The sequence below is a fragment of the Postia placenta genome (assembly GCF_002117355.1).
Source record: "Postia placenta MAD-698-R-SB12 unplaced genomic scaffold POSPLAscaffold_1, whole genome shotgun sequence".
Classification (NCBI taxonomy): Eukaryota; Fungi; Basidiomycota; class Agaricomycetes; order Polyporales; family Adustoporiaceae; genus Rhodonia; species Rhodonia placenta.
In genome coordinates this window covers 604,791-629,759 of record NW_020169832.1, presented here as the reverse complement: position 1 = coordinate 629,759, position 24,969 = coordinate 604,791, and the positions used below count along the sequence as shown (strand labels likewise).

The 24,969-nt window shown below is 53.4% G+C and overlaps 7 protein-coding genes across 7 annotated transcripts; 3 read left to right on the top strand and 4 right to left on the bottom strand.

Annotated features, from left to right (window-relative positions):
- Positions 1 to 2,123: 2,123 nt before the first annotated feature.
- On the bottom strand, positions 2,124 to 3,008 carry POSPLADRAFT_1072136 (hypothetical protein; the record flags this gene model as incomplete). Its single annotated transcript, XM_024482489.1, has 3 exons — positions 2,124 to 2,272; positions 2,323 to 2,909; positions 2,961 to 3,008. 2 exons carry the CDS (start codon positions 3,006 to 3,008, stop codon positions 2,337 to 2,339), a joined length of 621 nt encoding a protein of 206 aa, XP_024343788.1. The 3' UTR covers positions 2,124 to 2,272; positions 2,323 to 2,336.
- A 1,280-nt stretch (positions 3,009 to 4,288) lies between these two features.
- On the bottom strand, positions 4,289 to 5,249 carry POSPLADRAFT_1037821 (hypothetical protein). Its single transcript, XM_024477276.1, has 3 exons — positions 5,184 to 5,249; positions 4,539 to 5,127; positions 4,289 to 4,475 (listed from the first exon to the last, which is right to left on the bottom strand). Exons 1-2 carry the CDS (start codon positions 5,196 to 5,198, stop codon positions 4,558 to 4,560), a joined length of 585 nt encoding a protein of 194 aa, XP_024343787.1. The 5' UTR covers positions 5,199 to 5,249; the 3' UTR covers positions 4,289 to 4,475; positions 4,539 to 4,557.
- A 283-nt stretch (positions 5,250 to 5,532) lies between these two features.
- Positions 5,533 to 6,917, top strand: POSPLADRAFT_1128578 (hypothetical protein; the record flags this gene model as incomplete). The annotated part of the gene is made up of 3 exons (XM_024483750.1): positions 5,533 to 5,654; positions 5,725 to 5,840; positions 6,523 to 6,917. 3 exons carry the CDS (start codon positions 5,533 to 5,535, stop codon positions 6,915 to 6,917), a joined length of 633 nt encoding a protein of 210 aa, XP_024343786.1.
- Positions 6,918 to 9,021: 2,104 nt separating this feature from the next.
- POSPLADRAFT_1063882 (hypothetical protein) lies at positions 9,022 to 10,601 on the top strand (the record flags this gene model as incomplete). Its single annotated transcript, XM_024481735.1, has 7 exons — positions 9,022 to 9,232; positions 9,281 to 9,407; positions 9,460 to 9,531; positions 9,588 to 9,608; positions 9,665 to 9,749; positions 9,867 to 10,223; positions 10,276 to 10,601. 7 exons carry the CDS (start codon positions 9,022 to 9,024, stop codon positions 10,435 to 10,437), a joined length of 1,035 nt encoding a protein of 344 aa, XP_024343785.1. The 3' UTR covers positions 10,438 to 10,601.
- A 690-nt stretch (positions 10,602 to 11,291) lies between these two features.
- On the bottom strand, positions 11,292 to 13,044 carry POSPLADRAFT_1130029 (hypothetical protein; the record flags this gene model as incomplete). The annotated part of the gene is made up of 7 exons (XM_024483909.1): positions 11,292 to 11,883; positions 11,938 to 12,149; positions 12,214 to 12,436; positions 12,488 to 12,735; positions 12,763 to 12,781; positions 12,858 to 12,921; positions 12,978 to 13,044. 7 exons carry the CDS (start codon positions 13,042 to 13,044, stop codon positions 11,292 to 11,294), a joined length of 1,425 nt encoding a protein of 474 aa, XP_024343784.1.
- A 596-nt stretch (positions 13,045 to 13,640) lies between these two features.
- On the top strand, positions 13,641 to 18,597 carry POSPLADRAFT_1042280 (hypothetical protein; the record flags this gene model as incomplete). The annotated part of the gene is made up of 21 exons (XM_024478075.1): positions 13,641 to 13,816; positions 13,887 to 14,004; positions 14,059 to 14,328; positions 14,652 to 14,792; positions 14,852 to 14,997; positions 15,059 to 15,296; positions 15,373 to 15,479; positions 15,535 to 15,663; positions 15,715 to 16,121; positions 16,175 to 16,272; positions 16,325 to 16,390; positions 16,448 to 16,621; positions 16,675 to 16,863; positions 16,916 to 17,101; positions 17,152 to 17,263; positions 17,315 to 17,445; positions 17,493 to 17,720; positions 17,772 to 17,951; positions 17,999 to 18,283; positions 18,342 to 18,510; positions 18,569 to 18,597. 21 exons carry the CDS (start codon positions 13,641 to 13,643, stop codon positions 18,595 to 18,597), a joined length of 3,579 nt encoding a protein of 1,192 aa, XP_024343783.1.
- Positions 18,598 to 18,803: 206 nt separating this feature from the next.
- Positions 18,804 to 24,866, bottom strand: POSPLADRAFT_1042278 (hypothetical protein; the record flags this gene model as incomplete). Its single annotated transcript, XM_024478074.1, has 23 exons — positions 18,804 to 18,917; positions 18,977 to 19,357; positions 19,415 to 19,562; positions 19,622 to 19,730; positions 19,782 to 19,884; positions 19,936 to 20,107; positions 20,161 to 20,279; positions 20,339 to 20,749; positions 20,809 to 20,885; positions 21,266 to 21,418; positions 21,472 to 21,730; positions 21,782 to 21,900; positions 21,952 to 22,039; positions 22,090 to 22,303; positions 22,365 to 22,802; positions 22,859 to 23,121; positions 23,174 to 23,523; positions 23,577 to 23,701; positions 23,751 to 23,917; positions 23,971 to 24,180; positions 24,230 to 24,368; positions 24,422 to 24,620; positions 24,683 to 24,866. The coding sequence occupies 23 exons, from the start codon at positions 24,864 to 24,866 to the stop codon at positions 18,804 to 18,806; spliced, it is 4,542 nt and encodes a 1,513-aa protein (XP_024343782.1).
- Between the last annotated feature and the right edge of the window lie 103 nt (positions 24,867 to 24,969).

Genomic DNA, 24,969 nt, shown 5'->3' with positions numbered 1-24,969 from the left:
ATCGGCCAACCTCGGCCTATTGGTCGCAAGCTTCGTCCCTGCAAGGAACGGTGCCTGTGTGCTACTGGCAACGGCCTCACCAGCATTTAGTCACAGAACCTGTTCGCCTAGTCAGTGGTCTTTTTATCCATCCGGTGAGATCATTCACCGGTTACGCGACCCCTTCCATGCTGCATGTGCCCACTCCTAGCAGCGCTTGGAATGATTGATGGCTATATTGAGTTCAGTCAAATCCGCTCACACTGGCGCAGAACCAGCTCATATCGGGGCTGCGATCTTCCTGACCTCATCACGGGTCCGCCCGCGCGAAAATATGGACCTTCCTTTGGCCGCGATGCTCAGTGAAGTTCGAGTGGTGCAGTCCGGGGAATACATATTACGACCTTACCCGTTGAAAGCTCTCAAGCTTCTATTTCGTGTGACAGGACTCGATGTTTACCGCCCTATTAATGTGTTGCTAGATAGGGGGACTATAGGCGATGAGTTGGCTACATAATTTTCTTCGGTTTGTTCGTATCAGTATCGAATACGGGCCTGGGTCCTGGTTGTATGTTGCTTAGGCCTTCTGCTGGCCAGAAGTCTTTCCGAGCACTCGCTCGCAACGAGCGTGATAGGCTTCGACCTAGGCTGTTTTTGATATCAATGGTGCGGCGCAATGACATTCCGCACGGTGCAGTCCAATGTTTTAACGTGACTTCCCTTTGACCTTGGTCCTTCGTGCGGGGTCGTTCCGGCTTGCCTGACACCTTCAAGTCATTACGTGCGATATTTTGTATATTTAGCGACGAACAGGCTCTAGACTGAAGCGGCAGACCTACTGATTTTCAGTGGTTGCCCGCAGATGAATGTTGTGTGTATGCACGGGTAGACCGATGGATATTGTACCAAGATGGTGTGATTCGATTTCATCCAGACAATGTCTGGATGTCCGCGTGCAAAATATCGTCATGTGATCGCATACAGATGTTTACGCGACTTTGCGGACTTTGCAGCGGTTCTAGGAACCTCACCACTACACGAGTCCCTGCAAGAGAGACATCTTGAATTTGCTGCAATGCAGTCGACTATATAGGTGCGATCAACATGAGCAGCCTAACGAGATGATAAACTTCCTGGGTCTGATAGTAGATCATTGTATCAATCCGGTTGCCTCCACCGTCCGAGAACAGAAGCCAACGAACTTTTAGTGTTGCCAAATTATCTGGCATTGGCATGATTTTGAGGCTTAGGAGAGCTGCTCCATTTCTGTTGTCCTAATGAAAAGGATGATGTCGCAGCTGCCACCCACTAAATGGGCATGTTACGAGTAATTCCGTAGGAGATGTGGCTGTCGACTCACAAGCACTCCATTGGTCAATCTCAACGAGGATAACCAGAAAAGCTACTAGGCTGAAGGTCGTCGCCGGTCCCAAGATATTGATAAATCACGCTCCGACGTAAAGAAGCTTATCCATAGTCTGTTCTTTTCAACAATAACCACAGAATTGCAAGTGTTGGAAATTGAGAATTGGTACCATGGCTAAAGGAAACAGGAGCTGCTGTCCGCGGCGCCCCCGGATTAGATGTGAACAGTGAAGATGCTTGTATGGAGTATAAACCCGTCGAATTTAAATATATATAAAAGAACAGTGAAGATGCACGTGATCGCGACACCGCGAGGACACGGAATTTCCGGTGCCACCGTCGGTCTTCAGAGACGTACAAACACGAAGGTGAATTGCTAACTGTGATGACTCATGTCAATAGATCTGTCCCCCATTTTGTTTGCTTCCATGTGGTCGTACTAAGCATGAGCCTATCACCGTTGTCTTGATCCATTGACTCTGACCATCCGCCGTACGGTCATCTTGATCCATAGATTAGAAGCTGGAACGAAGTGAAGACTACTCGTGCATCACGCGTAACCCGACCCCTGACATGGGCGATGTAGTCTCGTAGTTGACGCAGGCCATTTCTATTGGAATAATTGCTGACTGTGTTTATTTCACCTCGTCAACAAGCCGATTTCTTGTCAGGCTCACATGAGGCGACGAGCTGTCGTTGACGTTCGTCGCGATATATGGCTGGTGACCTCGTATAATCGAAAATCGGAATATGGGGGGAGCCAGGCAGGACCGACTTATGTCGCAACAAAATCATATTCATCGAAGATTCATCACAAGGCAGAAAATGGAACTGCGTGCTGGAAATAAATCCGCTGAAAGTACTACAAACTCTCGACAAGAGTTCAAGACATTCAACGTTGAATATGTTTATGTACTGAACAGAAGAGCTTCGTCAGTGTAATCGCTAATAGCTAATAGGCTGGATAATCTCGCTCGCCTGTTCCCTCGACTTCAAGCTTTGGTCGGCAGCACGTAGCATGCGATGCCCTCCGACGTATAGCCATCCTTCGCGATTGCGTTGTCCCTCTCGCTCGCCGATGTGGTGTAGAAATGGTCGATGATAGGATAGTTGTCGAGGCGATAGAGCGGGATGCTGTCGCAGATCTGCGAACTGTACACATAGGCTATAATGCTTTCGAACACATAACCATCGCTGGCGACCGCCGTGTTCTTCTCCGACTCGGATGTCGTGTAGAAGTGGTCTGTGCCAGCCGCGTTGTACAGGCGGTAGAGCGGGATCGTCGCCCCCACCTGGGTCAGAAAGACGTAGCCGGCGTTGCCCTCAGCTACGTAGCCGAGCGAGGCCACAGCATGTTCCATCTCGGCCGCATCGGTAGTGTAGAAGTGGTCGGTCGCCGACGCACTGTAAGCGCGAAGGAAGGGGACAGCGTCGTGGGGATTGCCACAGGCGGGATCGGGCTTGGGTTTGGGTTTGCAGTGGCAACCAGAGTCACAACCACACTTCGGCTTGCATTCGCAGCCAGCCGAGTGGCAGTTGCAGTCGGTCTTGCAGCGGCAAGCTTCCTACTTACATATGTCAGTGAAAGATCGAAAGGTAAAGTTGTCATTGCGTACTTTGGTTTCAGGCATATCTAGACTCGAGTCTTGGGGGACTGATGACATTCCTGCACCGACGACCCGCCTTTTATTCATTCTAGGCGGCTCTCTGGCTATGCTTGGCAGTCGCTAGCGACGTCGGTACATGCTGAATCCCGGGGGTCATTGAATCGAAGAGAGGAGCCACAACATGGAATACCAGTCCACATACTGACGTGTTCTCTTCAAGACTACCGTTGATCTCATGACTGATGAGTGGCCGCCCCGCAGTAAAGTACGTACAACGCGTCGAAGCGCGTTGGTCATGTCTAGCGTATCGGTTTACCTCGGCCTATTGGTCGCAAGTTTCGTCCCTGCAAGGAACGGTGCCTGTGTACTACTGGCAGCGGCCTCACCAGTATGTAGTCACAGACACCTGTTCGCCTAGTCAGTGGTCTGTCTATCCATCCGGTGAGATCATTCACCGGTTACGCGACCTCTTCCATGCCGCATATGCCCACTCCTAGCGACGCTTGGAATGCTTGACAGCTACATTGATTCAGCGGAATCCGCTCACACTGGCGCGGAATCAGCTCATATCGGGGTTGCGACCTTCCTGACCTCATCACGAGTCCCCGCGCACGAAGTTTTTGGACTTCCCTTTGGCCGCGATGCTCAGTGCAGCTCGAGTGGTGCAGTCCATCAAGTCAACTTTACGACCTTACCCATTGGGAACTCTCAGGCTTCTATTTCATGTGGCAGGACTCGACGTACACCATTTTGCTTGCATTATGGTTGTCTAGTTCGACATATTATTGTGTTGCTGAATAGGGCAACTGTAGGCGGCGAGCTGGCTACATATTTCTCTTCAGCTTTACCGTACCAGTATCGAATGCGGGTCCTGGGTCCTGATTGTGTGTTGTCTTGGCCTTCTGTTGGCCGGGAGTTCTGTCCGAGTACTCGCTAGCAGCGAGTGTGGTAGGCTTCGGCCCAGGGCTATCTCTGATATCCATGATGAAATGCAACGATTTCCGCGTCATTCTGTCCAATTCTGAGACGTGATTTCCCTTCAGCCATGCCTGACACCTTCAAGTCAATACGTGCGATCTTTCGAGCATTGAGCGACGGGGAGGCTCCGGAACTGCCGATTGAAGCGGCAGGAATATTGACTTTGTGGTGTTCCGCAGCTGAGTGATGTATGAATGCACGGATAGATCCTGGATAGATCGACTGATGTTCTACCAAGGTGGTGAAATCCGACTTCATCCGGACGCTGTCTCATTGAGATGTCCGCATTTAAAACACGGTCATGTGACCGCATACAAGTGTTCACGCGACCTTGCGGACTCGCCAGCGGAGCCTCTCGTCACGGTGTAAGCGATGCTCAACAATACTAGAGATCGGCGAACAATCGTCTCAAATGAATTACAAGAGGAATGTAAAACACAGCCACGATATGACATATACGCGAACACCTGACAATAAAATGACAAGTTCGGAAAGGCCTATCTCCGAAGCCCCCACGCGATTTTCTTATGTGGGCTAGTAATGCATCTAGCAGTCAGGAGTAAGATATGAGTGGTGACGTTTCGTGACTGTGACAACTTCTTATCTCACCCGTTTGTAGCATGTCCTTTTAGGACCCGGGGACCGGCAACACGTAACACGAGATGCCCTCGTCTACATATCCGAGCGAGCTGATGGCATTGTTGCGCTCGCTCAGCGACGTGGTGTAGAAGTGATCTGCAATCTTCGCATTCTCGACGCGATACAAGGGAATGCTGCCGCAGATTTGGGTGCCATATACGTACGCCGCGATGCCTTCAGCGACGTGTCCGTTCTTGGCGACCGCCTCGTTGCGCTCCTCTAGCGATGTCGTGTAGAAGTGGTCGTAGACCGTCGGGTCGTATGTGCGGTATAGCGGGATCGTTGCGCCCACCTGGGTCTTGAACACGTAGCAGGCATCGCCCTCAGAGGAGTACCCGAGGCTGGTGATCGCTGTCTCCATTTCCCCGGCGTTCGTGGTGTAAAAGTGGTCGTGCACCGAAGTGTTGTAAGACCGAAGGAATGCGACGGCGTCGTGCGGATTACCGCAGGCGGGGTTGTGCTCGGGCTTGCAGTGACAGGTGGATGCGCAATCGCACTTTGGCTTGCATCCGCAAGTCGTGGACTGACAGTGACAGTCAGTCTTGCAGCGACAGGTTCCCTACGGATGAACATCAATTTGCAAGAACACACATAGATGTCTCTAACAGAGCATACCTTGGTCTCTGGCATTTTTCAACTCGAGGCTTGAGGAAACTATGTTCTGTGAGGACTGGTACGTCTTTTAAAATGATCGTCAGACCTTCTCGTCCCGCCCGAGTTATTGAAGACATCCGGGTACATAGAGCACCGACGCTAAGCGTTAGCAAGCGAAATGGAATTGCGGTCGGCGAAATGAGATCGGCGGCGGCTGTGCTGCATGTGAAGAGCAGGACTTGATTCCCTCAATCCTAACCCATTCGACATCAGTACGGTCCTGAAGCGATGTCAGCGACAATATGCCATTCATAATAGCAGGGACATTATTGCCTGTCGTAGACCTTTGTTTTCTCGCGAGTCCAACGACATGGTCCTAGCAATCATCGTGCCTGCAGGCACGTTTACGTCGAGTAAAAGCACGCTACAGCGCATTATGATGACTTCCATACAAGACGTGCCGGTACTTGATGACACCTGGAATGCTTGGCCGTATGTCGATCGCAGCAGAATTCCCTCTCCATGTATGTACTCCGTGTGGACTAACACTCACTCTGATAAGATCTCGCACCTGGGTCGGTACAGGCCTGGTGCAGTGGACAATCGCGACATTGTTCAGTGCTGCGGAGGCTGCATCAACTTTGGTGGCAGGCGTCGCATTGTTTTTGAAGTTTAATGGTTAGTTCCTTCCATTCTGTCTCGGGAGTCACCGTAATAGAACAGCGTGTGGAAACAATACCAGAAACCGTCCGTATTGAGATCCGGTCTTCACTTCTGGCCAAGCATATTCATACCTTCGGTAAACCTAACACGCCACAGCCGCTTATGGAGCGTCAGGAAAGTCACGCAGCACGACGCACACCATTGCCGCCATCATGCACGCGCTGATGATGCGCTGATAGTGAGGCTGTCCTGACAATGCGTGGAAGACAAAACCGGAACCACAACAAAAACGGTGATGAGTCTGTGATGTGTCCGGATAGGAGGTGTATTGACTCACATGCCGAACTGAGGTCGACACCACTGCTACACGAGGCGTTCACTGCTATTGTCCTGTTCGTTATGCATGGTGTTAGCTAATCACCGGCGCTCCATGTGGTCCTCGCAAAGCTGCGCGCAACATTGTCGACAAATGAGCGGCTGCATTCCGAGGGAAAGCGCATATAAACTCACATGCCAAACAATCTTACTCCCGGAACCTATCGCCCCGCAAATAAGCAGTATCATCGCTCGAGATGCACGCTCAACCCATCGGACTCGAGTGAAGTGAACGGTAAACAGCACAACTTGAATCATGAACCATCCCATCAGTGCTATATCACAGCGTTTGTCGCCAGCATAAGCAACTGATGCGCGGCAGATGCACGCCCAGCGCGCACGGATGATAATGAGCCAGAACTCGCATCCCCGCCTACTATGTATGTCGAAATTGGATATACGCTTCCCGAACCTATCCGTGAGAGCGGTCCAGATGCTGGGAGAACACAGCCCGCGCCCTCGGAGCAGGCCCAGTCGTCCGCCACCACAAGCACCTCCCATCGTCTTCTCGCTGAGCCCTTGATCCGATTCCGAGTGGGGCAACGCCTCGCGGCCGCGTGTCCGGGCCGGAAGGGGACACGCACGTACCTACAGAACTACGTAGCGGGCTTCCGGCTGCGTTGGTGGGTGCCCGCTGCTGCTTTGTCAACGGTGGAACGCGAAGACGCGAAGGCAGCCTGGGTGCGCTGGCGCGCTATGCGTGGCTGGAGATACTGAGAGATCCGTGCCGATGTTCGCTGTGTGGAAGTCGACATCGCAGGAATGCCAATTCAAGGCGGCGGCGTTATGGGCGGTCCCGGCGATGATACGACGAGGATCTGCTGTGCTATACGAGACGAGGAGACTATCTGGTCTGGACCGTGCTAGGTGAGCCAGGGCACAATTGAGCAGATTCAGGCATAGTACATACCTATTCAAACACGAACGCTGTGAAGAGCATGGTGGAGCAGACATGCATCGACCCCACATTCTGGGCCTGTACACAGCGAAGGAGTGGGGTCTAGCCAGCAGATAAGCATATACATGTCTTTGGCACCCAACTGCCTATGAGCCCCCACGTTCTCAAGGCACCGCCGCAGTGGCGACGCAGAGCACTCCGCTAGAGCAATCGAAGCTGGGGCCCGATCTGAATGGTGATAAGGTATAGACAGTAGTCATCGGTTTCGCGTGTGCAAAGTGGCCCGCGCGAAATGGACGCAAGCTGATCGAGTGCGATCACGGGTCACTCGCCCTCGATACTGCCAGATGTGGGGCGCAGGAAAGCATGTCTCGGTTGTTCGCAGGTCAGCGTGGGGCCGCGAAGCTGGATAATGATTTTGGAGAAGCTCGGAGCTCCCGTCGCGAGTATCGCTAAATGTCGAAGAGAAGGCGGCTCTGATGCTGCGTACACGAGATGTCGTTGAGTGTTGCACGCCCGGACACAATAGAGGGGGACCTGCGACGAACCAGTGAAATAGCCTTTTGCGGCGACGGTGCTTAAGCGATACGATTCGCTCGATAGACCAGGCAAATTGTTGAAACCATCGCCGGCGGAAGTACACAGGACCCTCGTATGTATACCACGCCGTCGAATTTCAATGACATGCGTTCGAGGGTCGTTCGCCGTACTCGGTCTCGTCAACCATGTGGCATGTGGACAAGAGAGAACTGTTCCCAAAGTGACGTGCGAGCCGCTGAGCCACGTCGCTATATATATGGTTTCAGGAAACCATCTTCCCGAGGGCCAAAAGGCAACTCCGAGTTCCGCCGCCGCTTGAGAAAGATCATCAACGTCGCCACTCGAAAACGATGTTGCAGGATTTGGACACGTCATAAATATGCGCCGCTCTTGGTTTTGATGCAGACCGGTGAACGTGAACAAATCCACCGCGTGCTGTGAGTATTCACGGACGTGCCCTTAATAGTGCAGTACGAATCACGCCATGAGAGGACGGACGAACCGCGGCGGTTCCCTGTTTGTTAGCAGGCGCCGCCTGTAGGCAGGAATTCCATCCCTGTATGCAATTCAGACACAAGTGGAAAACATACGGCTTAGCTAATAGACGAGTCTGACGGAGATGAGGTACTGGGCCGTTGGCGACAAATGCGTATGGAGACCAATCCAACCCGTGGCGTATAATCAACTGGTGGCCATTTTACTTTACCTCTGACGTAGTGCGGACTTCTGCGAGCGACTATCCGCATGCGGCGGGTGGCCAGAACGTTTCGTTGCCGAATGAAAACACACGAAATCAAAGACAGATGGCGGTAATGGATAAGCATCAATCGGAAATGTACATATCCGAGCGGAGACGGGTCTTGTGAATAAGCTCGTACTGGATATCCGATTGGTTTTACAACCAATTCGGAGGAAGATTGTATGGAAGGCAGGCGGAGCATCGCGGGGGGTGGGTGCGGTGGTAAGGAAGGGGAGCTCTGACGGACGGATAAGTGCGCAGCAGGCGTGAGTCGGAAACGGACAGGGCTGGAGATGATAGAAGTTGTGTTGCAAGGCAGGTTCAAGTCGGCAGGAGGGCGACTGCCCCATCAACAGCGCGGCGGACGGAGATGCGCTGTGTCCAATCAACGATCATCTTCAGGAGCGTCTCCCGCCACGTGGGATCCGATTTCTACGGATCTACTACTTACGGATGTCGGTGGCAGCGCCATCCTCCGCCGTTCGCATGATGCTCTCGCCTATAAATCCTGCCACCGTCTCTCGCTGTGCCCCCTCTACTCAATGCTCACACGAACAATGCGCACTGCTTTCTACCGCCCAGCCATGTCGTCCACCACCTCCAGATCCGACAGCCAGGACGACCAGAGCGACGCAAGCTCGGTCATGTCTGTCTCTACGCGTTTCGCGCCCAGTGTGGCCAGCTCGGCGACTTCGTATGACTGGGAAATGCGCTCGGGCTCACCAGCACCCTCCGCGTACTCCATGACAAGTTCCTTACGCGTTGCATCGTACCGACACGAATATGGCCGGGGTCTGAACAACTACTCAGAAGTCTACCGGTTGCCTGCAGATGACGAGGAGTTTGAACGTCTTGGTACGGTTCCCTCTACTTGCTGTACTGCTATCCCTCATCTTCTCGCAGACATGCAACACATAATGTTTATGGAGGTCATGGGCAAGTATGCGCCACCCCTGCAACACATATTGGCCGATGACATACCCGGTGAAACCAAAACATGCGTGGACCTCGGCTGTGGGAGCGGAAGTTGGTATGTCGCGTGCCTTATCCCCGCGAGAGCGTTCTGACCCTGACGACCCTAGGATACTCGATGTGGCGCGCGACTTTCCACAATGCTCGGCCGTCGCAGTGGATCTCGTTCCCATGCAATCTCCGTGAGAACACATCCTTGTCGTCCATGTCGCCGTTGATTGACAGGTTATATGCGTAGGAACATGCCACAAAACTTGAGGTTTGTCTCTGTCTGCCGGCTTGGTTTGAAACGTGCCTGACACAGCTGCCCCTTAGGAGCGAAGTTGACGATATCAACCTCGGCCTACAACACTTTTATGGCGATTTTAATGTTGTACATGCACGACTTATCTCGTCTGGGGTGAGTGTCGGCTGGTTCTCGGTCCCGGGCCGTCATGAGAACAGATCTGGCTGATCGACACGCAATCTCCGTTCCTGGCTCATTCCCGCATTTGGCAACTGCTCATTTGCATCTCAGATCCGGGACTACCAAGGCCTGGTCGATCAAATGTCCCAGACACTTCGCCCTGGCGGCCTGCTCGACCTCACCGAGTTCGATTTCCGGATATATACCACCGACAGAAAGCCGATATTGACAGACAATGCGGACTCGTATCTCGCGCGGTGGATGAATCTCTGCCACATCGCCGTGCAGCGAAGTGGCGGCGAGCCTGATGCTGCGAATTACCTCCACCGATGGGTGTCGGACAATCCCGCATATGAGGAAGTAGTTTACCGCGAGTTCTGGCTCCCGACATCTCCATGGAGAAGGGGAAACGACTCGGAAACGCGTCGGTTCAATCGGATAGCAAACGTGTTCAGGGATGATGTCCTGGTGAGTGGTTTATGCGGAGTTGTGCTGCGTTGCGACACTTAATGTCTTTCAGTCATTCCTAAAGTCCGGCCGTCCGCTGCTTCTAAGCAACGGGTTACCAGAGGACCTCGTGAATGAGTACGAGGAGAAGGCGCGCAATGAGTTGATGGACGCTCGGATTCCGACGTACGTGCGAGTCGAAAACGTTTACGCGCTCAAGAAGCATCTCCGTTGAGGACTGTATTGGACATTATGACCCGATTGGATGCATAGTACACTATTATATAGTCGAACAATAGTCATACACATTACTGTATCATTATGCCCTCCACGTCTGCCTCGATAGTACCAGCATCCTGTATACTCATCCCGTGATAATCCAGCTTATATTTTCAACCGATGCATGGGTTCAGCGCTCTGAGATGGCTACTTCGACTTCCTGCAATCTTCTCGATTCTATCAGCAGATTATCATAAACTACATAGGCGACGGGTTCCCACACGCCGAAAAGGTCTGCAGATTGTGTCGTTCTCAAGTCCGAGGACGACCGGATATCAGGTTCATTTGTTACACAAACACGTTCATGGTCCAGCACGGGCAGTCCCATTGTACACTGTTTTGACCTAGTGATACGCGTGCATCAGAAAGGTCGTCGACTCTATACATACCGATGATTCTGGACCCATGCGTCCATCGCTCCAGGTTGTCACTGAGCAAGCACTCGTCGATGGCAGAGCGGGGCGTGTAAGGCATGCAACGATGGAACGCTGATGCGCGGTAAAACCTATGGGCAATCGATCACTAGGATCAGCAGCAGGCGATAATATAGAACATGCTCGAAGCTCAACCACGGAGGTGGTATGCGAGCAGGCGTGCGATAGAAATCTGATATTACATATAAGTACATAGGGCACGTAAAAGACCGGGGTTTGGGGAAACGAGGGGCAGGAGTACGGGCGGCCCGCCGGCACCACCAGGGCTGGATTAATGCATACTACATACCAAGATGATGGCAGAGCATTGTAGGACAAGCCGCGCTGGGAGAACATGGCTGTTTCTCTGCACAACCGAGCACGATGGCGAGCGAGGCTAGTCAACTGGGTATTGGGGCGGGGGATCCATGTCGCGCGCCCGCCCAGGCGAGAAACCGTCGATCCGCTGGGCGATAAGCTCAATGATGCGGTCCACATTCACCTGCTGCTGCGCGGGTTCGACGGACGCGGGTGGTGCTGCAATGGTCGTCGGCGTGCTCGGCGTGTGCGACTGCGACACGTCCGCGGCCGAGGGCGTCAACGGGTCAATATACGACGAGCCCGACATGCTGTGTGAACCGGTGTGCGTGGCCGTTGTTCGCGGGGAAGACGCAGCGCGGAAGGCGACGAAGCTCGCGGGTGTCGCTTCTGAACCGGGCGGCGGGCCGTACAAGGCAGCCTTCGAGCTATATGCAGACGAGGCCTGGACGCTAGAGGTGGCATTGGAAGTTTCCAGGTAAGGCGCGGTGAACAGCTCGTCGGTGGTGTGACGGTCACGGCGGCGAAGGAACCACCACAATAGGGCGCCTATGATCAAGAGGCCGGCAACACCGCCGACGACGGGTCCGACGATCACTGCGGTGTTAACCTTACTAGAAGAGCTGCTTTTCCCGACCGCGCTTGGCGTGACGGAGGCACTCGGGATATGTCTGGAGATCATCAGTTTTTAGGATAAGAGTCAACTACAGGGAGGAGGGACCTACGTGACAGAGTCGGTAGGGGTTACAGATTGATTCGTATTCGTATTGTTCGGGACGAACGCGGTAACATAATTCAACATGAAGCGCTCGCCCTCTGCTGTAATATCGAGTGTATGCGTCTCGTTCGGGTTCAGCCCCGCCTGGAAGAACAGCAGCGCGTTGTCGATTTCCCACATCGTGCTGCCGTTGTACTGCGAGTTGACGCCATCTAAGCTCTACGTACCGCATCCGAGATTCAGGCGTGAAGATCGCGACAATCTGATGATGGATCGGACGTACAATGTTGTACAGCCAGCTTCCCCATTCACGGGACCCGTAGACGGCGACCGCCTCACCTTCGAAGTGTATGGACGCGGAGGCACCATAGCTGCTGGTCTGGTGGTACGGTGCGGTGGAGGTGGATGAGGGGACGTTCACTGCCTCGGTTTGGATCCAGAGCCCGGTGTATTGGAAAGCTGAGGTGTTGGTGTTTGCGTAGACTAGCGGGACTGGCGTTCCCGCCCTGCGTCCAGGAAGTTGAGATTCTGTACATCATGATAGGATGAAGACCTACCCTCCGGTGTACGGGATCGTGATGACTGCATTATCGAAGGACATTTGCTGGCCGCTGCCGGCCTGTGGCCGTGCAGTCAAGTTCACATGGTGTATGTCCGTCGTGAGACCGCCTCGGGAGAAGAGGAGTATGTCGCTCTCTGCGGTCACATCGGTGGTATAATCATCGTCCAGAGTCACGTCGAAGGAGCCGTTAGTAGTTCCGTAGAGGGAGACTGCATTTCCTGGATATCCAACGAGTATGACATACTATGTCGAGCATCGAGCAGCACCCACTCTTACCGTAGAACTCAAACTTGAGGCTCGCTCCAGGCAGTGATGTTATGTGCAAGGATTGACCCACAGCTTCATTCCCACCACTTGAGCAGAACCCACCCGATCCCAAGTACCATGGCTGCCAGCCTGTCTGTGTCCAGTTGCCAAGGCCGCCGTCACCTGCGTTGAAATTGTGATTAAATGACTACACTACTTGACTGGCAGGCCAGACGCACCGTGAGGAGTATACGTGATGTAGGAACTGGAATCATCAATTGTGAAATTCCAGAGATTGAAGCTCATGGTGGGATTCGGAGAGAAGAGGCACTCGAATGCGAAGCGGTGTAGAGGCTTTGTATAGTATCCCCCTAAGGGGACTGGCGGAGTAGGCCTATACCATGCAAGCGAGACGATCAGCCCCTGGTCTCGTTGGCTCCTTATGGTCGAGAGATGTCAAGATGATACGCGAAGATGGGTGACCATTGTACAATGACATTTGTGGGAGAACAGCGCGGTTTCAATGATGGATCAGCAATGCGTATAGTACTTGCGGTCGGTCAACTCAGTTATTTGCATTCCCATGGACGCTGCATATAAGTGGAGCTTCTCCAATGCATATGATAACGAACTTCTCAGGATGCAAATAAAAAGAGGGAAACAAAAGCCAGATTCGACCGAGGAGAGAGAGAGGCCGGCGTGGAAGCGGGCCTGAGATTGGGAGTATGAAGCATGCGAGAATTGATTGGCGCTCTGTTGTGGCCAAGTCGATCATACCGCTCAGCGGCGATCGCGCTCTTGCATCACACTTGGCTTCCGCCTTCCACAGCGCTCGTTGATCTGGGCGTTGCCAGGTCTTGTAGAAGCGTTCTGTTTCTGTTGAACCAGCACTCACAAAACAAATGGGCGACCTGATGCACCACATTCTCCATCCCGACCCTAGCAATTCTGCCGAATTGTTGAGTGAACTCGGCCTCTCTGGCTTACCATCAAGAGAGCAGGTGCACGCGCAAATAGAAGAGAAGCTTTTACTACCGAAAGAGCGTCTTCCAGATCATTGGCTTTCAACGTACCAAGTGTAAGAGTATCGCCTGTGATGTACGCGTATCAATGGTTCTATGGTTTCTGAAACGTTATATTCTAATTAGACATTGGGAACATGAACTATCTGTCCCTTCACTATTGTCCCTCGATCCGTCTCCACCGCCTACAACTCTCGCATTTGTCCGCACAGGCCTCCAGGGTAGAGTAACTGGATACACAGAAGCAAGTCGCGACGCTGAGGCATGTCCTGTTCACCGAGATGACCTCCGCTTCTAGGTGTCCACTCCTCGCATCTCTTCGGGATTGACGTCCACCTCTCTTGACCGTGCTCCTGGACCTAGCAGCAACTTCGTCAGGGGCAAAGCCGGCTACGTGCCTTTCTGGCCAGGCGGGCTCGAAGACGTCGCAGCAGAATCGAAAGCGATTGATAGCCTCAGTGAAAACTCCAAGGGCTTGAGGAAAGTGGCGCCTGGTTTGACTCGTGGTCTGCGGCTGCCGGGGGATGACACAGAAGAAGCATTGGACGATCTCGAAGACCTGTCGCAAGTAGATGGTCAGCCTTCGCACAAAACGGTAGGTTTCTCACTGGCCCTGGTCTTGTGCCCATCCGTCTGATGCCGCCACCGCCACCGTGGCGGACGACTGGGAGGGTCAGACGTATGGACACAGGGCCAGTCCCTCTTGGCCTGACATACGCCGCTCACTTGCCATTACGTAGAATGGTGAGATCTGGCACAGTACAAATGGCGATGTGCTTGTTACCCCTTCCGCAAGCGGTGGCAAGTCCGAGATTGACGACCTTCTACCGACGAATGTAATTAAAGTGTGGACTGCCGCATAATCTGTTCTGACAACATTGATGCATCCAGAGAACACATCTAAATACAATTAAGACGGCACACAAACCCATCCGCCGCACAAACATCCAAAAGCGAGACTGGGCGCATGAGGTGGATATCAACAGGCCTATGACCAACTTCCACGAACTGGTCCCCGAGATGGCGCACAAGGTACCGCGCTCACTCTCGCTTATGGGTCTCACAGAGCGCTGATGTCCAATTGCGCGCAGTACCCGTTCGAGCTTGATACGTTTCAGAAGGAAGCTGTGTATCACCTCGAGATGGGCGACTCTGTCTTCGTCGCTGCGCACACGTCGGCAGGCAAAACCGTCGTCGCGGAGTACGCCATTGCACTCGCCGTGAAACATATGACGCGGTTAGTCGCACGTCCCGCATTGCCTTCTCCCACACCCTGATATGACGTGTGCGCGCCGCAGGGCGATATACACGTCGCCGATCAAGGCGCTGTCGAACCAGAAGTACCGCGACTTCAAGCAGACGTTCTCTTCCTCGTCCGTGGGTATCTTGACGGGCGACGTGCAGATCAACCCGGAGGCGAGCTGCCTAATCATGACGACGGAGATCCTGCGCAGCATGCTCTACAAGGGCGCGGACCTCATCCGCGACGTCGAATTCGTGATTTTCGACGAGGTGCACTACGTCAATGACGCGGAGGTACGAGCGCTGTGGTCTTTGTTTCTTGATCCGCAATCAGCACAGCAGAATGCTAACGGCTTCGGACGTGATCTAGCGCGGAGTGGTGTGGGAGGAGGTCATCATCATGCTTCCCGATCACGTCAACATCATTCTCCTCTCCGCGACTGTGCCGAATACGAAGGAGTTCGCGGACTGGGTTGGGTACGTTCCGCGTGGACTTCGCCCCGTGAGAGCAACATTGCTGACCCGGGCATAGGCGGACCAAAAAGAAGGACATCTATGTGATATCAACCGCGAAGCGCCCCGTCCCGCTCGAGCACTACCTGTATGCCGGCCGCGATCTGCACAAGATCGTGGATGCAAACAGGCAGTTTTTGGGGCAAGGGTGGGGCTGACAGTCTAGCCTGTAACATTGGGAAGCTGAACACCGTGACAGATACAAGGGCGCGGGAGAGGCCCTCCGCCGCAAGCAAGACAAGGAGCGCGAGGCGGCCGGGCTAGCCCCCGTCCAGCGGCTCGGCGCACGCGCAGCCGCCCCTCAGCGCGGGCAGCGTGGAGGCCCAGTCGGCCGCGGAGGACAGCGTGGCGGGATGCCAGCTCGTGGAGGTGCCCCGAGTGCGCGGGGCGGCGCGCCACGGACGTTCCACCAGCCAGACAAGAACCTGTATGTGCACCTGCTGGGAAACCTGCGCAAGAAGGCGCTGCTGCCGGTGGTGGTGTTCACGCTATCGAAAAAGCGCTGCGAGGAAAACGCGAGTACGCTGACGAATGCGGATCTGTGCACGTCCGTGGAGAAGAGCGAGGTTCACGTCGCGATCGAGAAGGCCCTGTCGCGATTAAAGGGTAAGTACTGGATTCGTTCCCTTGTTCCCTGGACTCACAAGCGCTTCTTGAAGGAAGCGACAGAAAGCTCCCGCAGATCCGCCGGATGCGCGACTTGTTGTCCCGCGGTATTGGTGTACATCATGGTGGCTTGCTCCCCATTGTGAAGGAGGTAAGCTTGCGGTTTGAATGCAACATGGCTTATTGCCGAACATACGGTTTAGGTTGTGGAAATACTCTTCGCCCGCGGTCTTGTGAAAGTCCTCTTTGCTACAGAGACATTCGCTATGGTCAGCACAATCATGAGTATGTGATATTAAGCCAATTCCTGCTCACTGTAAATTCAGGGAGTGAACATGCCGGCTAAATGCGTCGTCTTCTCTGGCATTCGCAAGCACGACGGGCGGAGCTTCCGAGATATCCTGCCAGGTGAATACACGCAAATGGCGGGACGTGCTGGACGTCGTGGTTTGGACACCACCGGTACTGTGGTAATAACATCAAATGATGAGTTACCAGAGGTGGGCCATTCTTCTTGTTTGTGGCGATAGCCCTGTTCAGACATTGCATGCAGCAAGGCACTCTTCAACAAATGATCCTAGGAGCACCATCGAAACTACAGTCTCAGTTCCGCCTCACATACAACATGATCCTCAACCTTCTACGCGTGGAGGCTCTTCGGGTGGAAGAGATGATCAAGCGGAGTTTCTCAGAGAACCGGACGCAAAAACTGCTCCCTGACCATATGAAGAAAGTCATCGAGGCACGTCCCGCTTATTTGAAGCCATCTATAGAAACTTATGTGACAATCACAGAGTGAAAAGACTCTTTCCAGACTGCCAAAGCTCAGTTGCGACGTTTGCTCGCCAGACATCGAGCGGTTCTACGACATCTCATACGAGATCGTGGAGCGCAACGACGTACTACATGCAACAGCGGCGAGTCACCCGCAAGGAAACAAGATGCTATCGGCCGGTCGCGTCGTAATCCTTCGTGATGGGGTAAGCTTAATACTATTGATCACTCGGTACTGAATCTTATTATGGCACAGCATTTCAAATGGCATATTGCAGCAATCCTCAAATCCGCCCCTGTCATTGAGAACTTGAAATCATATTTCGTGCTTGCAATGGTAGATCCAGAGACGAAGCGGGGCGCAAACGGTATGTTGATGAAAATCTTTCGCGAGTACGGTTGTCCGCAACTTTGAGTAGACGTTGATCCTCAATCACTCCCACCGCGTTGGCCGCCTCTCCCCGCCTCGCTCCTCGTCGACGATGCTACGTACGAGCTGCGTGCTGTTCCACTCACCAGTATTGCTATGGTAACTGCACAAACCATCAAGGTGCGACCATAGTCTATCCATATGGCGAATATTGACCTGTGATTCAGGTTGATGTTGATCTCATCGTTCTTGGCCACCGGATCTCTCACATGCAAGATGCGGTGAAGTCACTGTCCATCGTGTTGGATCAGTGGCTACAGTCGGACACTATCCCAGAAATAGATTGGAGCCGTGTGCGCTCGCTGGACTTCCAGGAGACATTGGGCGCACGCAATGAACTCGTCGTCAAAAGTGCAGAGTGCCAATCTGTCAACTGCGAGGATTTCGAAGACCATGTGAGTGTTCGTCGAAATAGTCATATGTGGAAGTTGACTTCGCACGCCCAGTATGCCATCATTCACGGGGAGAAGATTCTGAAGGCGAACATCGCTGAGCTGAAGCGGACAATATCAGATCAGAACTTAGAGCTCATACCCGATTACGAGCAACGGATAGCGGTCTTGCAGGACCTGAAATTCATCGACGATAACTCCACCGTGCTTCTCAAGGGTCGAGTAGCGTGCGAGGTAAATGGTAATGACCGAGGGAATGAATCGGGCTCATTGTCCTTCAGATAAACTCCGCGAATGAGCTAGTCCTAACCGAGCTCATCTTGGAGAACACGTTGGCGCCATTTGACCCTGAGGAAGTCGTCGCGCTCCTCTCTTGCTTCGTCTTCCAGGAAAAGACAGACTCCGAACCCAAGATCCCGCCCAAGCTAGAAGAGGGCCGGGACGCCATCCTTGCTATTGCGGACCGGGTAGCGAGGACACAGGACTATCACAAGGTCCCAGGTCAGGACTTCCGGCAGCTCAAATTTGGCCTTATGGAGGTAGTGTACGAGTGGGCGAAGGGAATGGTGCGTCTTCCCCGCCTTGGTGAGAGCTTGACTGACAGCGGGCGTGTTGCGGCTGCAGCCATTCGAGCAGATCACTGAACTTACAGACGTCCCTGAGGGCACGATCGTCCGAGTCATCACCCGCCTTGACGAGACCTGCCGTGAAGTACGAGACGCTGCCCGGGTCATCGGCGACGCAGAATTGTTCAAGAAAATGGAGGAGGCTCAGATCAAAATTAAGAGGGATAGTAAGTGATCCTGCAGAATCAAGAGAACATCCATGTTGACACTCATCCTTGCTCTTAGTTGTATTCGCCGCCAGTCTGTACTTCTAGAAACTTGCATACGTTGTTTCCATCTCTTGCACTTAGTCAAACAACCTTGTAGTGTAGCTCTCTCACTAAACGTAACTCATCACGCAGGGGCCAACACATAATCACGTCCCTCGTGAGCCCAAGTGTAATATTAGCTTCAATCTCCAAAACAAACAAGCACAGCGAGAATACGATCGAAAACAGTACGCTACCAATGTCGTCGCATTTTACTTCCGCTTCTTCACAGGGGTGTCTGCCTTCTCACCGCCCGCAGGCGCGACAGGTGCAGACTCGGATTTCTGCTTGTCGTCGGGTGTGGGCGCGTCCGTCTTCTTTGGTGACTGTGTAATCGTGTCAGCATCCGTGATGGACTCGTCTCGGGAACGGCAAGAATATGTACCTTAGTGACGGGCTTTTGCGAGCCGCCGATGAGACCGAACGCCATACCAAGCATACCGAACAACGTGACGACGGCGAGCGCGAGGACCGCGCCGACCTCAGGCTGCGTCTTCACAGCAAGGATGGGGTCGAGCTGCGCGAGGTCGACAAACTTGAAGGCCTTCGTGCGCAGGAACTCAATGGGGTCCTCCCAGAACGTGAGCTCTTCCTCATCGTCAAGAGGCTCGGGCTTCTTCGCCTTAGACTGCGCCTCTTCAAGCGGCTTCTTGATATCGAATGTCTCAGCCTTGAGAACCTTAGCGTCCTCGAGCGAGTGACCGATGTAGATGTTGTCGAAGAGAATGTCCTCGGTCATGGTCCAGAGCTCAATGCCGACACCGCCCTGTTTTAGCGCCATGATCAGCTGAATTAGATCAATCACACTAGCTTGTACACTTACAATCTTGTTGAGGCTCTTGACGGGGTTGAGATCCTCGAAGTAGTCAGGGTTGGGGATCTTGCGCGGAGCCCACTCGCCAATGTATGCCGGGTTGTCGATCATGGGAGCGTACCACTTGCCCTTGTAGCTGGGGTTAGCCTTCATAGGACTTCAAGACAACACATCAGTACGTGTAAAACTGCTCATGGTTGGCAAGAGTATACTCACCGCTTCCATTCACCGCAGCCAGGGGCCTCGTCGCACTTCGGGTTGTGAACCTGAGGCGCAATCCAGTCACCGTCCTCTTCATCGTCCCATTCCTCAGGCTTCTCAGAGTCTACATGGACGTCAGCCAACGAGCATGAAGCAATGGGTTACAAAGACTGACCAGGGTCAGGGATGAACTCAGGCTCGTCGTCGAGCCAGCCCTCCGGCTTCTCGGCGTCCTCGTCAGGGATCTCGTAGGGGGCATCCTCGTCCCAGTCAGCAGGCTACAGTAAGAAGGTCAGTTGGGAATGGAGTTAGACTACGAGCTGATTGACCTTCGTGGCATCCGGATCAGCGATCCTTTTGACGTCAACCCAGTCCGCGGGCTTCTTGTCCTCAGGGTCGTCAATCTCCTTCGAAGGGTTTACCGGAGGGTTGAAATCCTCGAGCAGGCTACCAGACGACTTGGTCTCGCCATTGAACTGAACCTCGTAGGTGTTGTCCGGGCTGCATAGCGCATGTCAACACCAATATCAAAATGCAGGATAACAAGCACGCACTTGATAATGAGAGTGTACAGGTTGGTCAACTTCTCAATGGTAGGCTTGGGGGGTGTCGTCAAATGCTTCTCCTCGTACTCGCCGGTGACGGGGTTCTTGTGACGGAAGATAAAGTGGACCTACACACGCGCACAGTAACTGAGTATTGCGACAACTACTATAGGGGATCTCGACATACCTTCGTTCCCGGGCACGTCAAGTCAGGACCAAACATAATAGTCCATGGTGTTTTGTCCGAGAACTCCTTGCCCTCCGTCTGGAAGCCGTCCTCGAGCAACTTGATGTAACCACCACCGCAATTGCCGCCCTTCTGGTACTTGACCTCATACTGCACAACGAGCGGCTGCTCGCTGAAGTCAATGGCGCTGTCGAAGGGTGCGGAGATGGCGTGATGCGCGGCCTTGGTCTTTGCGACAAGGCCCTTACCGCCCTCGATGACGGGGGTGATGGGCTCCTCAACAGACCATTTGCCGACGTAACTGAACGTCTCGCCGCCGACTGGCGTCTTCTTGGTGGCTTCTGACGGTGTCCACCGTTCTGACCAGTCGTCTGTGAACTGCTCAAGGAAGGGCGCCTTGATGTTGGTAGACTGGTGCATGATACTTCATGTAAGACAAGTCTGGATAGTCAGGATATATGGCAGCTTGCCTTGAAGACAGGCTTGGGTTCCTCCGCGTCGACTGCCAGCACACTGGTGGCAGCGAGCGCGAGGAGAGTGGATAACGCTACTCTTCGCATTGGAATACGAAGGACCAGACGGAGGGATACAGGAGTAGGAGAGAGAAATGAGCGAGGGTATGAGGAGAATAGCTGGAGAGCGTGACCAGGCGTTGGCTCTAAATGGGTTTCGGTGCATCCTGCCACGTATACATTCCACTGCTTTCGATGCAGACACGTGGGCAGTCTCTCATTGATGCGTCTCCGGAGCGCGCTGCCTGTAACGCCTCCCGCTTTCCACACAGGCCGCAACAATATACAGCAATATACCTACAACACACTACACTAATCTACCCTAGAAGGTCCGCATGCCCTGACGCCGAAAGGGCGAGCTGTACAGTAGAGCAACGCAATTAGCAGGCTGCTATAGACCGGGTAATCGGAATACGCACGATGAATTCATCGTCAAGGTATTTTGAGACCGCGATCTGATCACCGAGGCCCTTTCGTCTCCGTGTCTTCAAGACCAGGTCCCGCGCAAGCGCCTGGCCCGACGCGGGCTCCAGCGGCCGTAGCTTGATGCTTGTATCGGTCGGGTCACCTATAGGCGTCTTGTCATCTCCTGTGCTTCTCACTCATGGCAGCTAAACGTACCTGGTACAATTGACCAATGGTCAAACACCTGTAGACAGAACGCCTGCCCCTGCGTCGCTGTCCTTAGGTCTGTCTCAAACCCGTTTGCGTCAATTACTGGGATGAGCGCCTTCACTGTGTATAACGGCGATCCGGCCTTGGGAATATCTTGCGTGACGTGTCCACGGCGCCGTGCGAGAACCGTGTAAACCGCCGAAATACAGTCTGCTGGTGCTTGCACCTCGACGAAATACACGGGCTCCATAAGGCGCGGTGTAGCCTGTGATTCATCTCAGACCTATCATCCACGTGTGCGGTACAATGAACATACCATCAAGAATGAAGAATAGCACACTCGGCGGGCCGTTGGGACAATTTGTCCTCCACCGCGGAAGATTGGCTCCTGAGCGAGACTGGCATCCAATATCCGGAACTTCACATTGCGCATCGCTGTAGATCGTGGGTGAGTGGCGGGGCTTGAATCAAGCCGGAAGAACCTACGTTCGTCACATAGTGGTCCTTCCCGAGCACCCCATTGAAAGCCCTGCTTGATGTGCTCCTTGACAGTGCTGAGCATCTTCTTGTCCACCTGAAGAGAACATTAACACTGACAGGAGCAGACATGTTGGAACCACCAACCTGAGACGGCAAGGTATCATCGAGCAAGATATTCGGACCACTGTCATCAGGACCGAATGCCCATATTGACCGCGATGCGAGCAAGTCCCACTGATACTTCTCCTCAAAGAACTTGCCCCGCTCCTTCGTTGTCATGCGCATATTGACGCGGCCCGTCTCGACGTCCTCAGCAATCCCCCGCTCTAGTGGCTCCGCAATCATCGTGATCCGGTTCCTGCAGTCACACAAACAATCGTCAGTCAATGCCGTTAACCGACGACACACCATGCTCTCACTTTTTGTTCGGCGTGTCCGCATAGCACTTCAGCGCACTGGTCTCGAGCACCGTCTCACAGAACTTCGTCACCGGGTCCGACACCTTGATCTCGATCTCCGAGAACAACCTCCTCAGGTCGTGCATCACACAGTCGAGGTACAGCTCGCCCGTCCCGATGACCACGTGCTCTCCGCTCTCCTCGACCTTCGTTGACACGAGCGGATATGACTTGTTCACGCTGCGCAGCCCGGACAGCATCTTCGGGAGCTCCGACGGCGCTATAGGCTCGATCGCGACCTTCAGCACTGACTGTGTCATGTGCTTGACCGGACGGAATATATACAGGTCCTCTTCGATGTCTACCGAGACGAGCGTCGCCGTCTTCGTGATGGATGCGTCGACGCCGCCGAGCAGGACTAGATTTCCAGCAGGGACCTCTTCTGCCGGGACGAAATACCTATTCGATGTGTTAAAATTCGTGATGCCCCGCAACTAGAGTGCAGCAATGTTCACCGGGATTCGCTGATCCAAATATCATCTACAACGGCCTTGACCATATCTTCTTCGTCCTCTGGCGAGTATCCTTCACCGAGGACCTTGATCTCCATGCCCTTACGTACTGTACCGCTGATAACGCGTCCGTATGCCCTGAACGACTGAGCATCGGTGGTGTGGTAGAGTTTCGTGATCTGCACCATCACAGGGCCCTCAGGGTCACATTGCTTCATGTATGAGACGAGATCTGATGTCATCGGGCCCATGTATGTGCGCTCGACCTGGTATCCCATTTAGTTTATCTTCGGGTGCAATATATAGCATATCTCATACTTTGCTCGCAGTCGCCTCGACCGGGGAGGGAATGTTTTCCACAATCATGTCCACCAGCCCAATGGCAGGCCCAAAGAACTGGTCTAGCACTGCCTTCAAGAGAGGGCGCACGTCCATCTTGTACATCACTGGCGCCAATTGTATGTGCAGGCTCGCTAGCGTCGCCTTCAGGTCGTCAGTCTCCTCACTGAGGACCTGGCTGTATAGTTTGTATAGCGGCTCCAGGATGAAGTGCACGAAGCTGCGGTCCGCCTCCGGGTCCGCGGGCTTGCGGCTGAACTTACGGGTCTCAGAGTTGTAGTAAATGTTTCCCCACAGCCGGTCTGCGAATGCAGGCACATCGAGTGGGCCTGAGTGCACGTCCGTTAGAACGCGGAACGACGCCTTGGCAACAACAACATACCATATGAGTCCGCATACATCTGTGCGAACGATCGAAGGGTGAAACACCAGTGCATGTCGGTGCTGGCGAACGCGACATTGCCGTTCTCAGGGCTAAGACGCAATTCTGGATCCGGGTTGATGCCGCTACACAAATTGGTCAGAACGACAAAAAGTCATTGAGTCAAAGTCTTACCTGATAAATGTGTTTACTTCCTCAATGGTATGCTTAATCTTATAGTAAGCATCCGCAGGCTTGATGCGTAGCTCGAGGATCAACCGGTCAATCTTGTTTACTACAAGGGTCATTTTGACACCTTCCTGCAAACAATGCCGAATGATGTGCTCGGTGTTGACCATGACCTATAGTAGAATCTTCAGTGGCTTCTTTAACAATTATACGAAGCCATTCTTACCCCCTCTACAACATCGACGACTAAGATGACGCCATCGACGAGACGGATTGCAGAGGCGACCTCATCCACGAAGTTGACATGCCCCGGGGTGTCAATGAGGTGGATGAGGTGAGACTTTCCGGTACTTGTTGAGAGCACGAGGGACATGGGGGAAGACTTGATAGAGATGCCTCTGTCTCTGGATAAGACATGCGTGTCCGTGTATCGCGTCTGTGCTGACATTTAGAAGGATACGAACGGATGACAGGTAGCTACATACCTGGTGGTCCGAGTCCCACATTATTTTGTGCGTCTCAAATACAAGCATATCCATGAGCGCAGTCTTTCCATGGTGCAAGTGCCCGACTACCGCGACGTTTCGGACAAACTCAGGGAATGCAGCCATGTTCAGCATAAAACTGAGGACGTGCGTAAGCCTATGAGCAGGATGTGTGATAATCCCTGCGCATACCCTTTGTCGAACCGTGTTTCTGGCATATCTTTCTCCTCCACTGTCCATTTTCGCACCTTCACAGGAGCAATGATGGGCTCTGTCAGAGGTTGTGCATCTTCCTCTTGCACAAGCGTCTCCACATCGGCACCATATACGTCCTCAGCTGAGGGATAGTACTGCTTGTCCTCGTGCAAAACGACTGCATTGTGCACAGGTTCTATATACCAGACATACCCCAATCATGAGGAGTCCGACATACTCTGTCAGCGAAGTGCTTACCGTCCACCTCCATTAAAGCCATCTCCTCGTTCGTCTCCATTGGTTCATCGTCAAAGCCCTCGAGGGGTTGTGCTTGTGGCTGGTGCTGAGCGAAGTCATTCTGGGGGACTTCCTCCTCGTCATCCGAGTCGAGGTCAGCACCGATGTAGTTTCCAAACTCGTCATAATCCTCGAAGGACGCCATTTTTGAGAGAGCAACGGCACGCTTTTGTGGGTCAGGTGGTCAGTAGAGAATTAAGCAAGCGGTGATTAGAGCAGAAGGAGAGCCAGTCACGAAGAAAGTGAAG